We start from the raw sequence: 23,910 nt of genomic DNA on the forward strand, positions 1-23,910 counted from the left end.
ATCCCTAGATGAAAATAGGAAGAGAATTTGGCAAGAAACAGTAGAGTCCCTAGACTTCACTCACTCCAGCAGAGAAGCTTGGAGCCTGATCAGGAAATTGGACACACCAAATAGCAAAATTAGACCGAAAACAAGCATCAGTCTAGACGACATGGCCAAGCATATGATCTGTACCTCAAAGGTCTCAGTTGAAAAGCATCATAGAAGGCACGTAAAGCACCTCCTGAAGGAAAAGAAACATTCGGCTCTACGATCCTCTGAATTCTCTGCCCCATTTCAACTACAAGAAACTAAGCGGGCCTTAGAAAGTCTAAAACCTGGCAAAGCGGCAGGCGCTGATGGTATATATCCAGAGTTCCTTCTTCATCTTGGACCAGCTGCTGCTAAATGGCTTACTAACTTCTTCACAAACATACTAGAGACAGGTAACCTACCTTCAGTCTTCAAGAAAACAAAAATAATAGCTGTATTGAAAACATCTAAGGACCCAACAAAAGTTGAGAGTTACCGGCCAATAGCACTACTCAGTGTTACAATGAAGCTTATGGAAAGGCTGATATATAACAGGATTTTTGCGACAATAAACCAGCATATTCCAGTCGAGCAAGCTGGATTTAGACCTGGACGAGGATGTGAAGAACAGGTTTTAGCACTAGTTACCCATATTGAAAATGGATTTGAGAACAAAATGGTAAGCACGGCCGTCTTCTTAGATCTGACAGCTGCATATGACACCGTGTGGCAAGATAAGCTCCTTCTCAAATTTATCAGCATCATCCCTTGTCTGAAACTCTCCACATTACTCAGTAACATGCTGAGTAATAGGTACTTCCAGATTTTTTCCGAAGACTCCAGAAGTAAAGTACATAAGATAAATGGCGGACTCCCTCAGGGCTCTGTATTGGCCCCTCTTCTATTCAACCTGTACACACATGACCTTCCTGTAACTAAATCCAGAAAATTCATCTACGCAGATGACATCGCATTGATTGCCCAACATCAACGCTTCGATGAGTCTGAGTCGACGCTTACATCAGACTTAAAGATTCTAGACAGTTACTTTTATCACAACAACCTTAGACCAAACCCCAAGAAAACTGTTGTGTCTACCTTCCATTTGCGGAATAGAAGTGCTGGGTACAAACCAACCATACCACTCAAAGGAGAGAATCTACAGTATTGTAGTAACCCAAAATACCTGGGAGTCACCCTGGACAGGTCCTTGACCTACAAGAATCACCTCTATAATGTGTCAGCCAAGATCAAGACCAGAAATAACATCCTCCAAAAGCTGGCAGGTACATCCTGGGGTGCTAATGCCCAAGTCCTGAGATCCACTGCTCTTGCACTCTCTTATTCCGTCGCTGAATATTGCTGCTCTACCTGGCTTAACAGTGCTCACACTGGATTAGTAGACACCCAGCTGAACCAAGCAATGCGTATCATTACAGGATGCATCCGACCAACTAACACACACTGGCTTCCCACCCTAAGCCACATACCACCTCCATCCCTAAGAAGATCACAGTCACTGCTTAACTTGTGGAAGAAAATTGAAAACAATCCTCACCTTCCTATTCATTCTGACATAGCAGCTTCCCCAGCTAAACGACTGAAATCCAGACACCCTTCTTGGCGTACTGCAATGAATTTACAGGACACCTCCTTTAATGTATCGGACGCCTGGAAAGAACAATGGCAACAGCAATCCGCATTACCACATCACCACATCATTGAGAACCCATGCAAGTGCCCAGATGGTTTTTCTCTTCCCAGACGGCAGTGGAGGATGCTATATCGAATTAGGACCGGCCAAGGTAGATGTGGAGCCACTCTCTTCAAATGGGGATGGAAGACATCACCGCAGTGTGACTGCGGACAAGGGGAACAGACAGTGGAACACCTTGCATTTGAGTGTCCTTTGCGTAGTTACAGAGGCTCTATTGAGGACTTAAACTGTGTCTCAAACGAAGCTCTTCTCTGGCTATTAAATTTTGACATGGAACTTTAGTTACGAGCTTGAGATGGTAGTTGTATATATTGTAAATAATATTGTATTCATCATACGCTAAATAAATAATCGTAAGAGGCGACTAAATGGGGCCCCGGGCGCTCACAACTTGGGAGCGTGGGATGGCAGGATCGAACCTGCCAGTTGTGGCCAGAAGGCCAGCGCCTCAACCGTGCGAGCCACTGAGTTTAATTCTTTCCCATCGCATTTTCTCCGAAAAATATTTAGCGTGACGTTAGACTACCAGAAATAAATAAATACATAAATCAGTAAATAAATAAATGAAAATTCACAGCCTGATTCCAGTCATTTGATCGGGTCAGGGATGGAATGAATGAAGCTCCCATCTAGCGGCGAGGATAGGAATTGTGCCGGCTGCCGAAGCCTGTCGCACTCCTCTGGGGTAACGATTAATGACTGACAAATGAAATGAAATTATATTGGAGAGTGTTTCTGGAATGAAACATGACAGGGAAATCCGGAGAAAAATCTGTCCCGCCTCCACTTCGTCCAGCACAAATCTCACATGGAGTGACCGGGATTTGAACCACGGAACCCAGCGCTGAGAGTCCGGTGCGCTGCCACCTGAGCCACGGAGGCCAGTAAATAAATAAATAAATAAATAAGTTCATTTAATTAATTGACGATGGATTAACTTTTGTTTTTCTGAAAATGAAGGACTGGTGCGGAATAAAACAGTGTCTTTTACCTTGGCCTACCTTTAATTATTCCACGATAAATAAATAGGAAACTTATTTTTTGAATTAGCCTCTGATGTTTGTATATAAAAATTCACTTTGTGGAGTATTAGAGTTTAAATATCAAATATACGAGCTTGTGAAATATTACAAAGCCTTGGAACAAAATCTTTAGGCCTACAAATAAAATTATTATTTTCTGTGTGTACTTCAAATTTTTTACTCATATTTCGTTTTTATATTAGCTAAATGATTGGCGTCAAGGTATTCGAATCAGAGGTTCTGGGTTCGATTCCAGGACGGTTCGGGGATTTTAATCGCATCTGGTTAACGCACTACACTAACAAATACCGCAGAAACTCGCCATAGTGAATGCATCCCTCCACACAGGGTTGAAATCAAGAAAAGTCTCCACACAGCGTTGAAATTAGGAAGGGTATCCGGGCGAAAAACAGGGCCAAGTCAACATGTGTACAACACCGTTCACACCGCCGGCAATGATGATTTAGTTTTCGTGATGGTGGTGATTACTGCTTTTGTGGGAAATTAGAACGGTGCCACCATCCTCCCTTAAAACTAAACAGAAAAAAATTCGAATAGGTCCGACTCCCTTTTAGGGAAAAAAACAAGGGAAAAGCCACGAAGGACGTGAAAATGTAAGACTGCCTGGGCTTGGCAAACATCGTACCGTGGGGTCGGAATAGAACAAGAGTTGACCAAGAGAGGCTGGATAGGAAATATAATATATTTATTTATCATCTACAGAATTGTATGTTACCAAAAACACGACATCACTTGTTCTTCTCCTCCAGACACACCCAGGTGACGATTTCATGTTGACCTTCCCTATACTTTCTGTACATATAACCAGTTGCCTTATTAGTGAATGTCAAATCCATTACAGCACACAACAGTAAATACTTACACCAGGAAGTTTCGATATAGAATTGTGTTTATGTCTGAAGGTATCATTCTCTAAATAATGCCGGCGAGAGAAAAATGTTGATCTGCAAGGAGGGAGCATTACATAGCTCAGGCAGGTTAGCGGGGATACCCGGAGATTAAGCTAATGAGGTCCACCTCCTGCTGCAGTGACCGCAAATGTCCTGTGACAACTGGGGAATTTCTACGAGTGGGCACAAGTTTATCTCAGTGACCGCAAATGTCCGTGATTTTGTGATGACCGCAATTGTCCGTGACCGCAAATGTCCGGACACCTATGCGAGTGGTCAGGTTCTATACGGAAAACCCTCTGTTAACTGACTGGCTATAGTCATCCGAGGTCTGCTCTGTCTCTCCTGTTCACACTTTACCTCCTCTAAGGCCTCTCAACTTGGGAGAATGGGTTGGAGACCACGGGTACCACAGCTGAGTGGTATATTCTTCACTTCCTTGTGTCAATCCCTTATTTTCGGCTTTTCTATCTAGCCTCCCTTGGTCAGCTGTGGTTCTGTTCCCACTTTCACTTTTCGACGAGTCGAGACTTTTCTCTTCTGATTACTGTCAACAAGCCCGGGCTTGGTATTTCAAGTCGGTGACTTCGATCCAAGTTCAGTCCGGTGGTACATAAACGTGCCCAAATATATCAGCCTCGTGTCAGTAGATCTCCCGGCACGTTAAACAACTCCTACGGGAAAAATTCCGACACCTTGGCGTTTCCAAAAACTGTAAAGTTAGTGGAACGTAAAACCAAAAAGCTATGTTTATTATCGGGCGAGTTGGCCGTGCGGTTAGTGGGCAGCTGTGAGTTTGCATACGGAAGATAGTGGGCACGAACCCCATTGTCGGCAGATCTGAATATGGTTTTCCGTGGTTTCCCATTTTCACACCAAGCAAAAGCTGGGGCTGTGCCCTAATTAAGGTCACGGCTGCTTCCTTCCCACGCTTAGGTCTTTCCAATCTCATCGCCGCCGTAAGACCTATCTATGTCGGTGCAACATAAAACAACATACATACATACATACATACATACATACATACATACATATATACATACATACATACATACATACATACATACATACATACATACATACATACATACATACATTATCATTAAAGACTGTTATGTTTTTCAGCGTTCAGTCTGCAAGCCTCTGTGAATTTACTAAACGTCGCCACAATCCTCTATTTGCAACTAGTGCTGCAGCCTCATTTATTTCTATACCTCTTATCTTTAAATCGTTAGAAACTGAGTCTAACCATCGTCACCTTGGTCTCTCTCCACTTTTCTTACCCTCCATAATAGAGTCCATTATTCTCCTAGGTAACCTATCCTCCTCTTTTCGCCCCACCGGAGCCGCTTCATGCGTACAGCTTCATCCATCGAGTTCATTCCTAACCTAGCCTTTATCTCCTCATTCCGAGTACTCTCCTGCCATTGTTCCCACCTGTTTGTACCAGCAATCATTCTCGCTACGTTCATGTCTGTTACTTCTAACTTATGAATAAGATATCCTGAGTCCGCCCAGCTTTCGCTCCCGTAAAGCAAAGTTGCTCTGAAAACAGACCGATGCAAAGATAATTTCGTCTAGGAGCTGACTTCCTTCTTACAGAATACTGTTGATCGCAACTGCGAGCTCACTGCATTAGCTTCACTACACCTCGATTCAATCTCACTTACTATATTATCATCCTGGGAGAACACACAAACTAAATACTTGAAATTATCGATCTGTTCTAGCTTTGTATCACAATCTGACATTCAATGTTGTTGAATTTCTTTCCTACTGACATCAATTTAGTTTTCGAGAGGCTAATTTTCATACCATACTCATTGCACCTATTTTCAAGTTCCAAGATATTAGACTGCAGGCTTTCGGCACAGTCTGCCATTAAGACCAAGTCGTCAGCATAGGCCAAACTGCTTACTACATTTCCACCTAACTGAATCCCTCCCTACCATTTTATACCTTTCAGCAGATGATCCATGTAAACTACGAACAGCAAAGGTGAAATATTACAGCCTTGTCTAACCCCTGTAAGTACCCTAAACCAAGAACTCATTTTACCATCAATTCTCACTGAAGCCCAATTTTCAACATAAATTCCCTTGATTGATTTTAATAATCTACCTTTAATTCCATAGTCCCCCAGTATGGCGAGCATCTTTTTCCTCGGTACCCTGCCATATGCTTTCTCTAGATCTACGAAACATAAACACAAGTGCCTATTCCTCTCGTAGCATTTTTCAGTTACGTGGCGCATACTGAAAATCTGATCCTGACAGCCCGTGTGTGGTCTGAAACCACATTGGTTTTCATCCAATTTCCTCTCAACTACTGATCTCACCCTCCCTTCCAAGATGCCAGTGAATACTTTGCCTAGTATATTAATCAATGAGATACCTCGATAGTTGTTGCCTTCCTTCCTGTTCCCTTGCTTATAGATAGGTGCAATTAATGCTTTTGTCCAACCTGAAGGTACCTTAGCAACACTCCATTCTAATCTTACTACTCTATGAAGCTATTTCATCCCTGCCTTCCCATTATACTTCGCCATTTCAGGTTTAATTTATGACAATGGAGTTTATTTACTATCCTTTCCACTTCCTCAAGCGTAATTTTACCAGCTTCATTTTCCTCCACCCCATGAGCTTGGCTATTCGCAACACCACCAGGAAGATTTCCTTTCACGTTGAGAAGATGTTCAAAATATTTCCTCCACCTCTCCAGTGATTCCCTGGGATCTATTATGAGTTCACCTGAATTACTCAAAACACTGTTCATTTCCTTTTTTTCCCTCCCTTCTTCAGATTCTTTATCACTGTCCAGAAAGCTTTCCCAGCTGCTTGACCTAGCCTTTCCAGGTTATAACCAAAATCTTCCCACGACTTCTTTTTGGATTCAACAACTATTTGTTTCGCTCTGTTTCTTTCATCTAAGTACAAATCCCTGTCTGCCTCGGCCCTTGTTTGGAGCCATTTCTGATAAGCCTTCTTTTTACGTTTACAAGCTGCTCTCATTCCACCAGGATGTTTGCCTTTCCCCATCTTTACACACAGTTGTTCCTAGGCATTCCCTTGCTGTTTCTACTACCGCATCCCTGTATGCCACCCATTCTCTTTCTATATCCTGAATCTGCTTACTGTCTACTGTTCGAAACTTCTCACTGATCATTACCATGTACATCTGTCTAATTTCCTCGTCCTGGAAATTTTCTACCCTTATTCGTTTGCAGACATATTTCGCTTTCTCTACCCTAGGCCTAGAGATACTTCGTTCACTACAGATCAGATAGTGGTCTGTATCATCGAACCCCGGAAAACTCGTACATTCCTAACAGATTTCCTGAATTCGAAGTCGATTAAGATATAGTCTATTATGGATCTGATGCCCCTAACCTCCCATGTGTAGCGGTAAATAGCCTTATGCTTGAAGAATGTATTCGTAACAGCTAAACCCATACTAGCACAGAAGTCCAGCAAACGCTTCCCATTCCTATCAGCTTCCATACCTTCCTCATATTTACCAACCACCCTTTCGTATCCTTCAGTTCTATTGCCAACTCTCGCATTGAAATCGTCTATTAGCAGTATTCTATCCTTGCTGTTGACACTGACCACGATGTCACTCAATGCTTCATAAAACTTGTCAACTCCATCCTCATCTGCACCCTCACATGGTGAATACACGGACACAATTCTTGTCCTAATTCCTCCAACTGACAAATCTACCCACATCATTCCCTCATTTACGCGCCTAACAGAAACTATGTTGCGTGCAGTGGTGTTCCTGATAAACAACCCTACCCCATACTCTGCCCTTCCCTTTCTAATACCCGTCAGGTACACTTTATAATCTACTATCTCTTCCTCGTTATCTCCCTTTACCCGTATATCACTTACTCCTAGCACATCCAGATGCATCCCTTTTGTTGACTCAGCCAGTTCTACTTTCTTACTTCCATAAGCCCCATTAATATTGATAGCTCCCCATCGAATTCCATTTCGTTCGCTAAGCTGTTTCCAAGGAGTCCCTCGCCTGTCAAATGGGAGTGAGACAACCTTTAAAAAAATATATATATTTTATTGGTGTTAACCGGGAAGTGTTGCGTAGAAGCACTTCCCTTTAAATTAATAATCACCAACTCCCGTTTCTGGTGCCATTCATCTCCACTAGGTGGCATTACTGCTGCAACTGGACAAAAAAGACAAACTCTTCAGTGATGAATACAATGCAGAAGCTATTTTATTTATAAACCAACTAATGTTCCCGTGCTTCGCTACGAAATTCTATATTGCATACAGAATTCTAGGTTAGGTAGTGTACACGTCATTGTGAGTAAGATTTTATTAAATTGCATAGCTCTTAACGTTACCCCAGAAACGCGATGGGGAAGTCACTATACGTCTCTTCTCGTGTGAAAACTATGTTAGGGAATTTTCATTGTAATGGCAGGCCCTCTTCATTACTGTCAGTCACAATCAAGTTTGGGAGTGTTCATTATAATGGCAGGCACTCGCTCTCCACCTGTCTTTCTATATCATCAAAAAGATTGATTTTATGGCTTTCCCAACTGAAATCAACATAGGTCATTACAAACACGACTTATAGGAATGTTGTGATTAAATGCAGTGCTATTATATGAAATACTCGGGGGTAAAACACACATTTTCCCACTTTTAACGAACAGTACTAGGTTGCCGATCAAACAGTCCAAAGTTCTAGATCTGGAATGACCAGGCCGCAGACAGCCGTGAACACCCCCTCCAATTATTACTCCCCAGCTACCTCCCGCCAATATTCTGGCAGGCTGTTTTATTTGGTACAGAGCAGTAATCTCATCTATCGGAGGTGAGTGGCAGCAGAAGAGACAAAGAACATCACAACAAACAATGGTCAATGTAATGTTATTGTTGATCAATTTATGAGCTTCGATATTGTAGGCCTTCACATTTAGTTTTCTTTCCACTCTGTGATACCATTCTTATCATAGTCAGTACAGTAAAACTGAATAAGACATAAATGATCGGAAATTGTATTCTCTATAACTTTTGTTATACAGTACTTTTCGATAGGACCACTAACATGTATTTAAAAATTAAATTGTAAGCGCCTTCCCCTAAACTACCGTTTTATCCATGTTGATTAAAATTATTTATAGTTCAGACTGTAGTTCCTTACACACCGATTTTCATTAAATTCTGTTAACACATTTTCTCGTGGCTCGGCGTTGTACGGACTTAACAACAAAAATACAAATTCATGAATATCTCTGTTATCATATCAGGTACGGTAAAAATGCATAAGACATAAATTATTGGACATTTAATGCTATATAACTTTAGTTATGTAGTATTTATCGATAGGACCACTAATAACATAAATATTTGAGAATTAAATTTTAGACCTTACCCTAAACTACCATTTCATTTAGCGTGAATAGAATTATTTACAGTCTCGATTGTAGTAGCTCATTCCCCAACATTGCATACCGATTTTCATTACATTCTCTTCAGCCATTTTCTCGTGATGCGCGTAAATACATACCTACAGACAGACAGAAAGAGACGACGGGAAATTGAAAAGTGCATTTCCTTGTTACTGTGGACACGTTCGATACAGAAATACCCTTCTTTGTTTTTATTCTGAGCAATGTAAGGCAAAAGTGTGATAGATAGATAGATAGATAGATAGATAGATAGATAGATAGATAGATAGATAGATAGATAGATAGATAGATAGATAGATAGATAGATAGATAGATAGATAGATACACACTTGAAAAGGAATACAAGAATGGCATTGATTATTCAGGAACTTGGGTATTTAGAGGAATACAATCACAGTTTATTCAAGATAAAGCCACGGTAATAATATTTATTCACCATTAAACGTGCGTTTAAGATCCATTACATATAAAATTTCTCCTCTTTTATTCTTAACTATCAATAAGTTTACCTTCCACTATTCCGTGATCGTTCCTTTGATGTTCTCTTTGTATTACTCTCCGATAGAAAGAAATTTTACTCGCAGCTTATATGTTCCTCACTCTTGCAACCTCTGTGAACACTCTTTTCTGATAATCTCCGCTACATAATAATGCTTATGGGAGAGATGAAAGCTGGTCATGAAGGTAAGGGATTCAGTGCATTAGCCGTCTGGCGCAGACCAGAGTGCTAACATAATAACATTAGCGCCGCTTTGATATCACTCTCCCGACTTTAATGTGTATGGTTTCACGGATAATGCAACAGCGATTGTGCAGACTTTCATTTTGCGACAGTTTTCAGCGAGTCTGCTAGTCATCAACTACGGACATTTCCAGAAATGTGAAAGCCCTGATACTGTAATACGTTGATGGGTGAGTGATCGTTTTTACACATTCATGGTGGACCAAGATATCACTTTAATGTCTCGTTATTTTTGAGGGTCAGGAAATCAAATTGAGATACCTTAACCGATCGACATTAGTTCTCCACGGGTCATCCATGGATGCAGAAGATTGCAGGTTTGTATTCCTCGGTCATCTTCAAAAAAATTTAAGAAAGTTTTCATTTAATTTCCAAAAATAACAGAATGATCTAGCCTGTTTCGCACCATTCATAACCATCCGGTATGCCGGAGGGAAGTAGAAGTAGTGTACCGTCTTCGAAACGGCCATGCAGCGACCCACTCCTTACTAAAGAGAGAAAACATCCCAGTGTGTACTTACGATGCCCATGTTTACCTGGCTGACCTGTACCATAGTCTAAAACTTATACGAGATGACGAACAGTCTGTAGACCACGTCATCCGTTTTATGAGGGATAGCGGTCTTTCTTCTCGCTTTTTTTTTTGTTTTTTTTTGCGTCGCACCGACACAGATAGGTATTTTGGCGACGATGGAACAGGAAAGACCTAGGAATGGGAAGAAAGCGGCCGTGGCCTTAATTAAGGTACAGCCCTAGCATTTGCCTGGTGTGAAAATGGGAAACCACGGGAAACCATTTTCAGGGCTGCCAACAGTGGGGTTCGAATTCACTATCTCCCGGGTGTGAGCTCACAGCTGCGCGCTCCTAACCGCACGGCCGACTCGCCCGGTCTGTCTTCTCGTTTTAACAATGACATTATTATTCTTATTTTTTAACATGTATGTTACTGTAAACTACGCCTATAATATCTTAACTGTATTTTTATCTTCGAAACAATGTTTTAACTTTTTTGCTTTTAAGCTTTATGACAATTTTAAAAATTCCTTATTAATAAATGTTATTACTAGGGCTCGGATGTTTAGGAAAAGTCATACTTTTTCTTTGTCTCCATTTTATTACCTGACTGGATTTTGGTGCAAATCAGGTGATTATCGTCACAATTAAGTGACTTTTATCTGTCATATAAATGCATGTTTTGGCTATTTTTTGTCTTAAGATCATATTTTGAGTTTATTTAGTAGGAACGTCATATTTCGGTCATATTTCGGCGGTTTTGCGACAGCTGTAGCTGTGCAAAATCATCGTCAACTTTCCAAATGAGAACTAGTATTCACAAAACTGCTTTTCCGTATCACATCTGTACTTAATACAAGTGGAATACTCTGCCGCATCTATCAAGATTGCACATGAATTGTTTTCCTACAGTTTGTCAGAAAATCTGGCATATATTAAGTCGAACTTTGGAAGTATATCGAGTGCAATTACTCTTTGAGAAACTGCTAGCTTAGAAATCCATGCAAGTATTGAAAATGTGAGAAGCGTTGAACTTTCAGCACAACAATCACATGGAATAGTTGGCGTCATTGTAAAATGGAAAATTTAAAATGTGCTTAATCGAAGTGTGTGCAAGACAAATGATGTTCTAAGAGGAGAAGGTACATGTACATTTCAAGATGAGTGCATACTCGACAGCAGTGACGTGGTGCTCAATTTAAACTTTAACGCCTTTGAGTAATATTAATGTAATCTGGGTTTAAACGTTCCAAAATATTAAAAAAATATTTATTTCTAGTTTTCTCGTATTTTAAACCAACAATGAAGGGTGCAAACATGTTTTGATTTTTAACATGTTGTGTGATCTGATAAACTTAGCGAATTTCGTACTTTATAGGTATGTATTCACAAATTTTTGATGAGGAAATCGAGGACAATAGACTGTGAATAACTGCTAAACATGTATATTCAGAAAATGAATAGGAAAGTAAGAATAAACAATTTAGTTAACAAATATGTATCAAAGGAATTGCTGTTTCGATTTATAACTTATTTTAAAAAGGCTATATTTAGACCAATCATTTTTGGGTCATATTTTTTCAATTTTTACGTCATATTTCGTCGCTTTTCAGGTCATATTTAGTCACTTTTGAGGTCATATTTGCTTGCTTATTTGGGTTATTTTTAGGTCTTAAACATCCGAGCCCTAGTTATTACATTTTAATTTTTGTTTTAATAATTAACTAGTGGACCCGTGCTGCTCCGCAACATTCGTTATAAATAGGTCAGATAACTCGTTTTGATATGCCTATAGTAGTTATATTGTTTTGCCTGCCCTTTTCAAATATTTCTATGAAAATTTAATACCGCTATATAATAAGTGATTCATTCGTAATGCAGTTTTATGACACTACATTCGATACAATATTCACTGTGATTCGACCATTCGGCCGTATCTGTATCTTAACATTTTCAGACGATCTTGCCCAGAGATAGTGCAACGTACAATTGGCCGTGGCTGAATACTTGTTCGGGTAAGAAGACACCCACTTGTGCAAGAGTTTGTCCCTGCGCTTCATTAATGGCCATACAGAAGACTGGTTGACTTGACACCTTCCCGTCTGTACGTACGTAGACTGATTTCTCTTAGCAGCATGTAAGGTATTAGGAACGTTTTGCCATCTGTTGAGTCTATTTAGAACCTGGGATAGGTCAGAGAATCAAAGAGCATCTAGCAGAGAATGGTATTCTTCCGTGATCAGAGGAAGTGTGTACTCTCTGGCTTGACAGGAAGTAATCAAACATGGCTGCGTGCAATGACATTACTAAGGATGAAAATCACATTTATCAGAATATTAATGTAAGTGTTAGTCGCTTAGCAACCTGCTAAGTACAGAATGTATTGCGGGTTAGGGTAAGTGTATGCCTGCAATTATTGGAGTGATCGTGTAATTATTTGATTTTAATATTACTCAAATTTAGTTGAAGTCGAAACCTATTAATGCCTCATGATTCACTGGCAGGTAATTCCGGAGAGAATAAAATAAAAATGACGCAAATCGGACCAGTAGAACGGACGGACGGATGTTATCGAAAATGCGGCATTGCAAATTAAATCCACTGATAATTTTAAATTCATGATCATTTTCATCCCAGTCAGTAGGTAAATTTTAAATTATCCCTTCATCTCGTACCTTCATGGACCCCACGAACCTACTACGCTGGCGTAGCAGGGGGAGAGGTGATGCTCCGACGTGGCGCGTCCCAGGTGGCGGATAGGGAGTTCTAACTGGCTTGCCGGCGCACTTGAGCGAAATAAAATAGCTCTCGCGGACTAAACACACATCGCACTGTGTGGGTGGGGGACGCAGGCGAAGAATACACCCATGGTATCTCCTGCCTGTCGTAAGAGTCAACTAAAAGGGGCGACAAAAGGGTGATCGAATTACAACGATGAGACTACTTATAATTAGTACCACCACGCGGGGAACACCATGAGTCGCTTTTACTTGCGCATAGTACCACTATGTTAGGTACACAATAGGTTTGTGATTAGTAGCGACAGTGTGTGAATCAGGGTGAGTTTTAAATCACCTGTGATTAGTACCACCACATGCGGAACACCACGGGCTTATGTTGCCTGTAATTAGTACCATTATTATGAGAAACACCACAGGTCTGGGCGTTGCCTGTCATTAGTACCACAATATGGGCGACCGGTGGGTCTGCCTTGCCTATGATTAGTACCCAGTATGTGAGGAACACCACGGGATAGTACGAGTCCCTGTGATTACTCCACCTATGCGAGGAACACTATAGGTTTGCGTTGCCTGTAAATGGCACCGCAATGTGAGAAACACCATAGGTCTGTGTTATATGTTCGCATTACATTACCTGTGAGTAGTACCATAATGTGTGGAACACTGTGAGTCTACACTACTTCTGGTTAGTACCGCAACATGACAATGTGTACATCTATAAGGAATCAGAAAATATGTTATGTGGACAACATAGCTGAATAACCACATATATACTGTATATTTAGTTTCCTGCTTATCAGCTAGACTATTCACAGTGGTTATCTTGTTAATGTTTCTCGTATAAACTGTACAGCAGGCGACGCGTTGTAATGAGAATGACCGTAAATAACCACCAGTTCATAGTATGTGGGAAAGAAAATTCTTCCTAGATTTTTACCTGTTTACCAGACAAGGATGGGTTCATTTTAACATCGAGCTGGCAATAACCAGATTGGTTATTTGTTGTTGCGAGTCTGTCCTCTTCGAGTTCTGGACTGAATGCTGGGTGGTATCTCACCTGCTTATCACACAAAGACAGATTACTTACAACAATCGGACTGGCAATAACTTCTTGTGCGAGCCTATCCTCCCGCACTGAATACTGGGTGGTGTATTCTTTTTGAGAAGTCCACTCATCTAACCTTGCTTGCTATGTGACTCACAGAACGGGGAATTAACTTACTTCATTGTTACATCTGCATTTATCAACAGAGTGAACTACCTACCATAAAAATTATTTTGCTCAACAAATTCAAACCTGTGAAATACAATAAATCAGACAATTTACAAAGGGCTGTGGCACATACAATTTTCTGTTGCCCTCTGTACCTATCCAGGTAATATTAACATTCCCACGATTCCAGACAGTAGCAGACTCTGCCCGACAAGTAATTAGGAAACTTAGTGATAAAAATCCCGATGTTAGTATGTTAGTATTGCACCTCACAAAACCTCCTCTTATATATAAAACAAAATATTTAATACTTGAGAGGTTAGGGCCGCGCAGCTGTGAGCTTTCATCCGGGAGATAGTGGGTTCGAAACCCACTGTCGGCAGTCCTGAAAATCGTTTCCGTGGGTCCCCATTTTCACACCGAGCAAATGCTGGGGCTGTATCTTAATTAAAGCGACGGCCGCTTCCTTTCTACTCCTAGTCCTTTCCTATCCCATCGTCGCCATAAGACCTATCTGTGTCGGTGCGACGTGAAGTAACTAGCAAAAAAAAAAAATTGATAAACCAATTACATGCACGGGTGCACTGCGTTGATTTAATTTTATTTCTATTTTTTATTTATTCATTCAAGAGGCACCTAAGCCTAAGCTCGTAATTGTGCAGTACATACATTCAATTACACGTCAGATGTAATCTAAATTATATACAAACTGTGTTTGACATGAGGTAGTTTACGCTTACTAGTTTACGCTTAAAAGTAAGCAATTTGCATTTCTCTCTTATGTCTTCAGGGAGACTATTAAATATGTTCAGAGTTATTCTATAATGAATTTGTACGAAACTTACAAGTATATATTTGGGTAAAATTAATTTCTGAAGCACTTCTTCTGTGGCGTATGGCCTCCGGAGAGGCCTGGTGCGGGTCTTTTTCTCGTAGACGATCTATTAGGCGACCTGCATGTCTGTGAAGATGAGAGCCCTACTTAGGATGATTTCTAATGCTGAATACGTCACACAAACCCAGCCCCCGAGACATTGGAATTAACCAATTAAGGTTAAAATCTCCGACCCCGCCGGTAATCGAACCCGGGACCCTCTAAACCGAAGGCCAGTACGTTGACCATTCAGCCAACGAATCGGACAGGTGTGGTGCATATTGGTAATAATAAAACATCTTATTGACAATATTTTTAATAATTACGAATATCTCTAAAACGAGAGGTTATTGGTGCCTAAGCTACATATCACGTTAAACCATTAGATTCGTCCAATGTTCTTTCCAAAGCGCAAATCAATCGGTGATATACGAGGCGTGATGCCTTCTTGCCAGTTATGGTCTTGATCAAGAGCACTAGTCTCCTCTGTGCGAGTATCACCATCGGCTTATAAAGTGAACAATGGAGTCCAAAATTAAAGCAGAGTTCAAGGTCTATCTGTGTGTGTTTGTGAGTTTATTTGCATCTAAAAGGTTTCTCTGTAATTGAACACGAGCGGCCGTAGTAAATTTCACAAGTGTCTGCGATATTCGTTCAACAGCAGCATACAGAACTCTCCCCGGCAGGCTAACTATGTAAATTAGAATGAAGTTGAACGGAATTATACGACTTCTCGTCTTCAAACATTCACTCATTTCATTTAAATTAAAGTATATTATGATTTTCAGACAATCTGGCTGAACTGTCCAAGTTTGTACGTGAAATAATGTTCTTTTGTGTTGCATCGTTCCGCTGTAGAAACATTTCTATGCAAATGAATTGAAAAAGTGTTTGTTCATCCAGTTAACAGAGAACGTATCATATCATTCATAGACCAATAAGCCATGTTGTGTACTTTATCAAATAGAATCAAATAGAATTCACCAGGCGAGTTGGCCGTACGGTTAGGGGCGCGCAGCTTTGTGAACTTGAATCCGGGAGACAGTGTTTTCGAACTACACTGTCGGCAGCCCTGAAGATGGTTTTCCGTGGTTTCCCACTTCCACACCAGGCAAATGCTGGGGCTGTACATTAAGGCCAAGCCACTTCCTTCCCACTCCTAGGCCTTTCCTAACCCATCGTCCCCATAAGACCTATCTATGTCGGTGTGACGTAAAGCAAATTGTAAAAAAAAACCACAGAAAAAAGAGAAAAAAGATATTAGAATTCAATAGTTCTTTGAGATGTAGAAGACACTTTAATTTATTCTCTTATTGTCAACCAGGATATCTGAAGAATCACTTCATACTTACGTGACTAAGTACCCTTATTCTTCAGCCTGGTATTTTCCCAATTTATTGCGATCGGCACTTGGTGTGTGTATGGCCCAGTTTTGTGGTCGAGCACCCTTCCTGTCGCCAACACCACATGAAGGGATGTATTCACTCTTGGGTGTTACTATGGTGATCGTTACTGTGGTATGTTGCGTGTAGATGAAGAGAAGTGTATTAAGACAAAACACAAACACCCAGTCCCCGAGTCAGGGGATTCAACCATACCCATTTAAAATAATTTGCTCGGCCAGGAATAGAACCCGTTGCCCTTCAAACCGAAGGCCACGACTACTGTAGGAGCCGGACAAGCCCAGTACTCTTCCTCTGAGATAGAGTACACTAAGAAGAACCAGGAGCATATGAACTAGGTTACAAGAAAATGCAAGTATCTGATAAATGATTTCATAATATTCTTCAAATATTGCAATTATAGATTCCTACTTCAGTCGTCATTAGTTTAAAAAGTAAATAAATAAGTAAGTAGGTTTGTGGTTTTACCTGAGCTTTAACATTGTAATCATAGCCTTGGGACATCCACGCATGCATTGGCCGAGATCTGAACCTTAACCACCTTGGTGAGAAGTTAGTGACTATGCCACTCAGCTATTGCCCTCCCGTTCACTAACTTTGTACTCACAGTTTCATCGTCTAGATTTACCTTTCATTTAAATATTTATGTTTAAAAAGTGTTCGTTATAGTGGAGGCTGCTTATCCAAGACGGTAAAGGCGTATTTGGTTCGCTAGGAAGTATGTAGGTTCGATTCCATATCTACCTATAAAAGTTGATAAATTAATAAACTTTTAGTTCTGGGAAGGCACAAGGCCCGCGGTTCACTCAACCTGCACCATAAATGAGTACCAGATTTCTTCCTGGGGGCAAAGAGTATCTGGCATAGTGCTTTACACTAGTCCTGAGGTTGCGGATAGTGGAAGTTTTACCTTCCGGGACTTTCATAGTCAGTACGGAGATAAACACAGCGCTGAGTTTCTAAGTTCAAGTTGATGAGTTCGAACCTCCCTCCCCCGATACTGCGATGGTATTTGAAGATGCTGTCTAGTGCCTGTAGATTAACCGAAAACGTTAAAGTACTCCTGTGGGGCAAACTTCTGGCATTTCGGCGTCTTCAAAGACCGGAGAAAATAGAAAGACATAAACCTATCATAATATTATTAGTGTTATTATTATCCAGCTGGTTTCCCGTTATATAAGATAACGAACAAACCAAATACAAGAGTCACCCTCTTCCCCTCCCATCGAATGATTTTTTTCGGTTTTTATGCAAAGTTTCAAGAGATCTACGCCGTTGGCTGATATGATTTGCATAGATTTATTTATTTATTTATTTATTTATTTATTTATTTATTTATTTATTTATTTATTTATTTATTTATTTATGTATTTATTTATTTATTTATCCTGCCTTGTAGGGTAGGGATAGCATGCATGCATCTCACCAGTGGTCCCAGGTTATATTCCTGGTCAGTCCAAGTCATTGTATGCTAGGCTGAATAATGGAAAAGTGTTCACTCAGTTTTGTGAGAACAACCGAGGAGCTGGACGATGTGGGAGGCAGCGCACCCGGTCGTGAGAGCCAAGCAATACAGTCGAGTATGTCGTTCTTGACTACGTGATACCGCAGTGTCTTCAGGCAGTGTGACTGGGCAAAAGTCGTACCGGCAGATAATGTCTTAATGGGCTGTTGTGCCAGGGATATACTTATTGATATTTATTTATTTATTTATTTATTTATTTATTTATTTATTTATTTATTTATTTATTTATTTATTTATTTATTTATTGCCTGCTCTCTCCATAATTGTGAGTTTTATTTCTGAGCCTGACTCCTATTTAAGCCTGTAACGCTCGGACTAATATTACATTGTGCCATCAAATTTAATTTACATTAACATTCCTTTCTATAACCTCGCCTTACTCTATATCATTGTTTCGAATTTCTTCTTTGTTGTGACACATTTGTAACAACGGTAATTAAATGGCACAAATATATGAATTAATCTCCTCCGCAGGTACATCTACCACATAGTTGAAAACTTACCTCGAAATCAATTACTATATATTACAATAAATGAACCACTAATATGTAAATGTCGAAGTACAAAACAAACTAATGAAAAATATTGCTTGTGAAATTAACAATACAATCTTATAATCCAATTTTCTGTGCTAAACTTTTCCAATTTTCCATGAGTACATGAAAGCTATCGATAAATATTTGGAATACGTTTAGCTTTTAATATAGCATAGAAAACACTCACATTTGCCATAGCAGACTCGGCTGGCATCAAGAAATTTACGTGAATCACCTTTGATAGTGAAGTTGGGCACACAGGTAATTTACAACAAACAACTGTACCTGCCCAACTCAAACACAGTAGCAGGTTATTTGACAGCAAACAGCGTAAACATACAAGGAATTTCTGTTCAAGATGTTATTCGTGAAAATTTATGTCCAGATGTCACATAACTACGAATTCACATACCGGGCGAGTTGGCCGTGCGGTTAGGGTCGCGCAGGTGTAAGCTTGCATCCGGGAGATAGTGGGTTCGAACCCCACTGTCGGCAGCCCTGAAGATGGTTTTCCGTGGTTTCCCATTTTCACGTCAAGCAGATGCTGGAGCTGTACATTAATTGAGGCCACGGGCGCTTCCTCCCCATTTCTAGGCCTTTCCTATCACATCGTCGCCGTAAGACCTATCTGTGTCGGTGCGACTTAAAGCAAAATCGTAGAAAAAAATTCACATGATCAAAAATAACAGAAATATTGAAGTTGCTTTGAGGCGTCGGGTACTTGAGGTCCGTGAAGTGAATTAAGGGGTTTAGGAACTTTCCTCCAGAGGTTCGTAATGATAATCTGAGAAACGTGTCGCAGTGTATGGAAAGGACCACTTCTTCTGTGTGACACAGATAGGGTTAAGATTGGCAGGTGTACAGTTTCTTTAGGACAGTAAATACTTTTCCTATAAATCACCCTCTCTCTCTCTGTCTTGTTTCAGGCCAGACTTGGCAGGTCGAGCACTGCCACTCACCCCGCCAGGCAGCTCCCCGTCTTCACGCTCATCAGCCCCACCTCGTCAGCTCGAGGATCTCTGCGCTGACTCTGTAAGGCGACAAGCGTCTGTCACGGACGGAGAATCTATCAAGATTGTCATCCACGATGTTGACTCCGAGGCAAACTTCAGTAAGTATGAAGTCAATGTGCCTTCCTAACAAACTTTGTGGTGAAGTAAAGTCAAAGTCTGTTTACTTACAAAATTGAGAACTTAAGAAACAAGGTCACTTTCCCAAGTAATGATTTGCATAATTTTTTCAAGATTTGTTTGTTGCATTCGTTTTAACACTGACTCCGAATCTATACTTCCTATTAACTCGGGAAATCCGTGAATTACCCTTTGGGAAATGTCCAAGATAGCACAGAATGACCTCACAATACATTTCATCCTACACAGCCCCTTAAGTTACGTCTCGATGAACATGAATTGAATATTGTCCGCCTCCATGGCTAAATGGTTAGCGTGCTGAATTTTGGACAGAGGGGTCTCGGGTTCGATTCCCGACAGAGTTGGGAATTGTAACCATAATTGGTTGATTCTGCTGGCACGGGGGCTGGGTGGTTATGACGCCTTCATCATTATATAATCCTCACCATGACGCTTATGGGCGTCCAATCAAAAGACCTGCACCTGGAAAACCGAACTTATCCTCGGACATTCCTGGCAATAGAAGCCGTACGCCATTTCATTTCAACTAATTATTAATTCCGAAAGTTAAAAAGGAAGCAGGTTTTAGTTTTACGTGACTGTTTATATAGAGATCAAGTAGGAAGTAAGTTTTACGTGGAATCTGAACAACGGTGTAATTATTTTTCATGTCAATAATCCCACATGCATTGGCCGGGATTTGAACTGTGCCCACCAGTGACGCCCCCACAGGAACAATTAGGGTAGTAACATAATTAAAAATTGAATACATTTCTCTGCCATGATACCTTATTTCCGTTATTCATCCGGTAATTACAACGGTTTTCTAATAATAAAAATACGGGCGTTTGTTACAAATAATCTGTGTGTGCAACCTCGATGTCGATTATTCGACGAGAAGACTCAATATCGCGTATGTTTCGTAAACCCATCAACCAATCTGAGTTTAGTGATCGAAGAAAATGGCCGATGTGATAGAAAAATATTTCAAGGTAGAGGTGTACTCAGATATCATACACTTGCAAGCAGGTGGAGAAAATCAGAATTGTAGGTTCGCGAATGTTTATAGGCAGGGCGTTAAAGCTTTAAAAAATGTTACGCCGTAGGTGCAACGAACTCCAAAAATAAGTAAAAATGAAAGATATAAAAGTTCGTGAAGTTGTTCAATGGGCATACATTACATAGTGCAACCTTAATGAAACCATTTCCGTTTTAAATATTTAAAAAGTGTCCTCGCGTTGGGTTCTCTAAGTGCTGATCGAGGAACGCACCTCTTGGATCCACTCAAATGTGTCTCAGCTGGGAGAAAATTCGAAGACTAAAATGTACTGCAAATAACAATTGCGCAGTGCTTCACCAATATGCGACAGGAACAAACCCGAGAAGGGATATTTAAACTGTAATATGCTGGGACAAATATCTCAATGTCCGTAGTGAATATGTTATAAAGAATTAAGTATTACGTAACCTACATCAGTGAGTAAAATACGTGTTTGTATGTTGATAACATTAATATCTGTGTCTTACTAATGGGCTCCCCTTAGCATGAGCGATGCAAATACATACAAAATATCTGCATACTGCTTATAATGCCACCGATCCAGCCCGGATGGAAACCGTACATTTAGTTAATTTCTCCCTTCTGAGCCCAAGTTGGCAAGTTCGATTCCTGCACAGTACGATGGTATTTGAAGATGCTCAAATACGTCAGCCTCGTGTCGGTAGATTTACTGACACGTAAAAGAATTTTTTCGGGACAAAATTCGGGCACATTTTGTCTCCAAAAAACATAAAAGTGTAGTTACTGGAGCATAAAACTAATAGCATTATTAAGAGTTCATTTCTTAAAACAACAAGTAGTTTGAAAAATACTGTATTAAAAGTAATGCTGCTTAATTGAAAACTTGTTCGGAGTAAGGGCGTAAGCAACATATTTTTTAAAAGTGATATGTCGGTGGAAACATGATATATCATAACGCCTTAATGCTGTGATGTCATCTTAGTCTAACATTTGAACTTCGCACTGGTTTACGGCCAGCAGAACTTTGCTCTCTATAGTGTAAGGATGGAACATCAGTTCAAGATGGTGGACAGTGCTTGTGTTGGTACATCACCAGATGTAACAGACCATTTAAATAAAGGCTATAGGCAAAATCACTTCTATGTTTCGAAATATTTTCTTGACATTTTATTATTATTTTTTATTATGCTAATATTATTCGCTATAATTTGTGTTCCAAGTGCATGTACAGGATTTTTCTTCTGTTATATACAAGTATATGACATGCTTGCTGATTATTTCCCATTGCATCACTTCCAATTCATATTTTATTTTTAAAACCTTAAGTTAAAACTAATCTATTGCTTTAAATATATGAACTCATTTGTATACTTGCAGATGCAATTGGTTCAAGTAGTGTATACGATAAATTAAACCCGGGAAATAATTTTCCTCTCTCCTGAAAAATTACTGATTTGTACGTTACATCCTTATTCCGTGGAGGTATTCAATTAAGCAATACTTTACAAACAATCACATGAGCAGTACAAGGGACAGGAACAAAACCGGGAAGGAATATTTAAATTGTAAAATGCTGGGACAAATGTTTCAATGTCCGTAGTGAATATGTTATAAAGTATTAAGTGTTACGTAACCTACATAAGTAAGTAAAGTATGTGTTTGTATGTTGAAAACATTAATATCTGTGACTTACTAATGGGGTCCCCTTAGCATGAGCAATTCAAATACATTCAAAATATCTACATACTGTTTATAATGCCACCGGCCGATCCAACCCGGATGAAAACTGCACATTTAGAAAATTTCTCTTGGCAAGTCCGATCCCTGCACAGTACGATGGTACGATGTTAGCTTCCAACTTGATTAGTCCAGGTTCGATCGTTATTCACTCAGTATAACGTTAAAATATAGTAGGAAATGCGAGGTGAAATGGACTGAAAATTGTGACGAGAACTGAGAAGGGAAATGGGTTAAAACTTCAGGTCTATCTACAAGATATTTCCCATGTTTCTCACTTCAGCTTCAAGAAAATACCGACAGAGCTGATAACTAATATTGTTACGAATTAAAAAACTATCTGTTTTATAGAATTCATTTAATTAATTAAATAAATTGTTAGTTTTTAAGTTACTTTACGTCGCACCGACACAGATAGGTCTTATGGCGACGATGGGACAGGAAAGGGCTAGACGTGGGAAGGAAGCGACCGTGGCCTTATTTAAGGTACAGCCCCAGCATTATCCTAGTGTGAAAATGGGAAACCATGGAAAACCATCTTCAGGACTGCCGACAGTGGGGCTCGAACCCACTATCTTTCGAATACTGGATACCGCCGTACTTGAGCGACTGGAAGTATCAAGCTCGGTAAATTGTTAATACACACACATACTCGATAATGAATGACAACACTTCACTAATTACTGGCTATTTACAAAAGTTTCTTGTCCTCTTAGCGGGCCTTCGGCTGACAGTTCAGCCTGAAACGGAAGGTCCTCCGTAATCTTGATTGACAGGTTTCAATGTTCACTTTACTGCGCACGCACCACATTGAATTGATACAGCAGCCCCATGCCGTCAATCTCGAACGCACGTCCGTTGGCTGTCACAACGCACGATTCTTGAATAATTGACTCGACTGCAGATCAGACCGATAACCTACACAATCGCATCACGTGACCGCTCCACACACCAAACTCTCAGATCATGACTCATAACTGTCTGCTCAACAAAATCACCAACTACAAATTCGTGACGAGCCTACTTTTATATGGCTGGTAGTGAAGTTCTAGTACCTTCGCGGTGTGACCAGAACGCGAGTCTACATTCCCACTGAAAAGGTCTGTCAATCCTCTAAAACAGCAGTGGGCACAATTCTGCAGTGTAAGCCCACAAAAGAGTTAAGGGCCGAGAAGGATTTTAGACTGAAGGGAGAGAGGAATTGCCTGTCAATCAATTTGTCAGTAAGTTATATATACCGACACACTCACATCTACTCTAAAAGGTTTCCAAAGAAATATCAATGTGCGTAAAGAACTACCAGTATCAAGATAATCAATCACAACATTCGACGGTTTGACTGTTTCTGTTGGACAGGTACAGACATTGGAGAG

The 23,910-nt window shown here is 40.2% G+C and overlaps 1 protein-coding gene across 1 annotated transcript in view; it reads left to right on the forward strand.

Annotated features, from left to right (window-relative positions):
- Positions 1 to 23,910, forward strand: part of Fife (regulating synaptic membrane exocytosis protein fife) — a 969,278-nt gene that overhangs the window by 589,513 nt on the left and 355,855 nt on the right. The window contains exon 11 of the mRNA XM_068225089.1: positions 19,576 to 19,760. Coding sequence (XP_068081190.1) covers positions 19,576 to 19,760 — 185 coding nt within the window. The remainder of the gene's footprint in view (positions 1 to 19,575; positions 19,761 to 23,910) is intronic.

The sequence above is a fragment of the Anabrus simplex genome, chromosome 1, assembly GCF_040414725.1.
Source record: "Anabrus simplex isolate iqAnaSimp1 chromosome 1, ASM4041472v1, whole genome shotgun sequence".
Classification (NCBI taxonomy): Eukaryota; Metazoa; Arthropoda; class Insecta; order Orthoptera; family Tettigoniidae; genus Anabrus; species Anabrus simplex.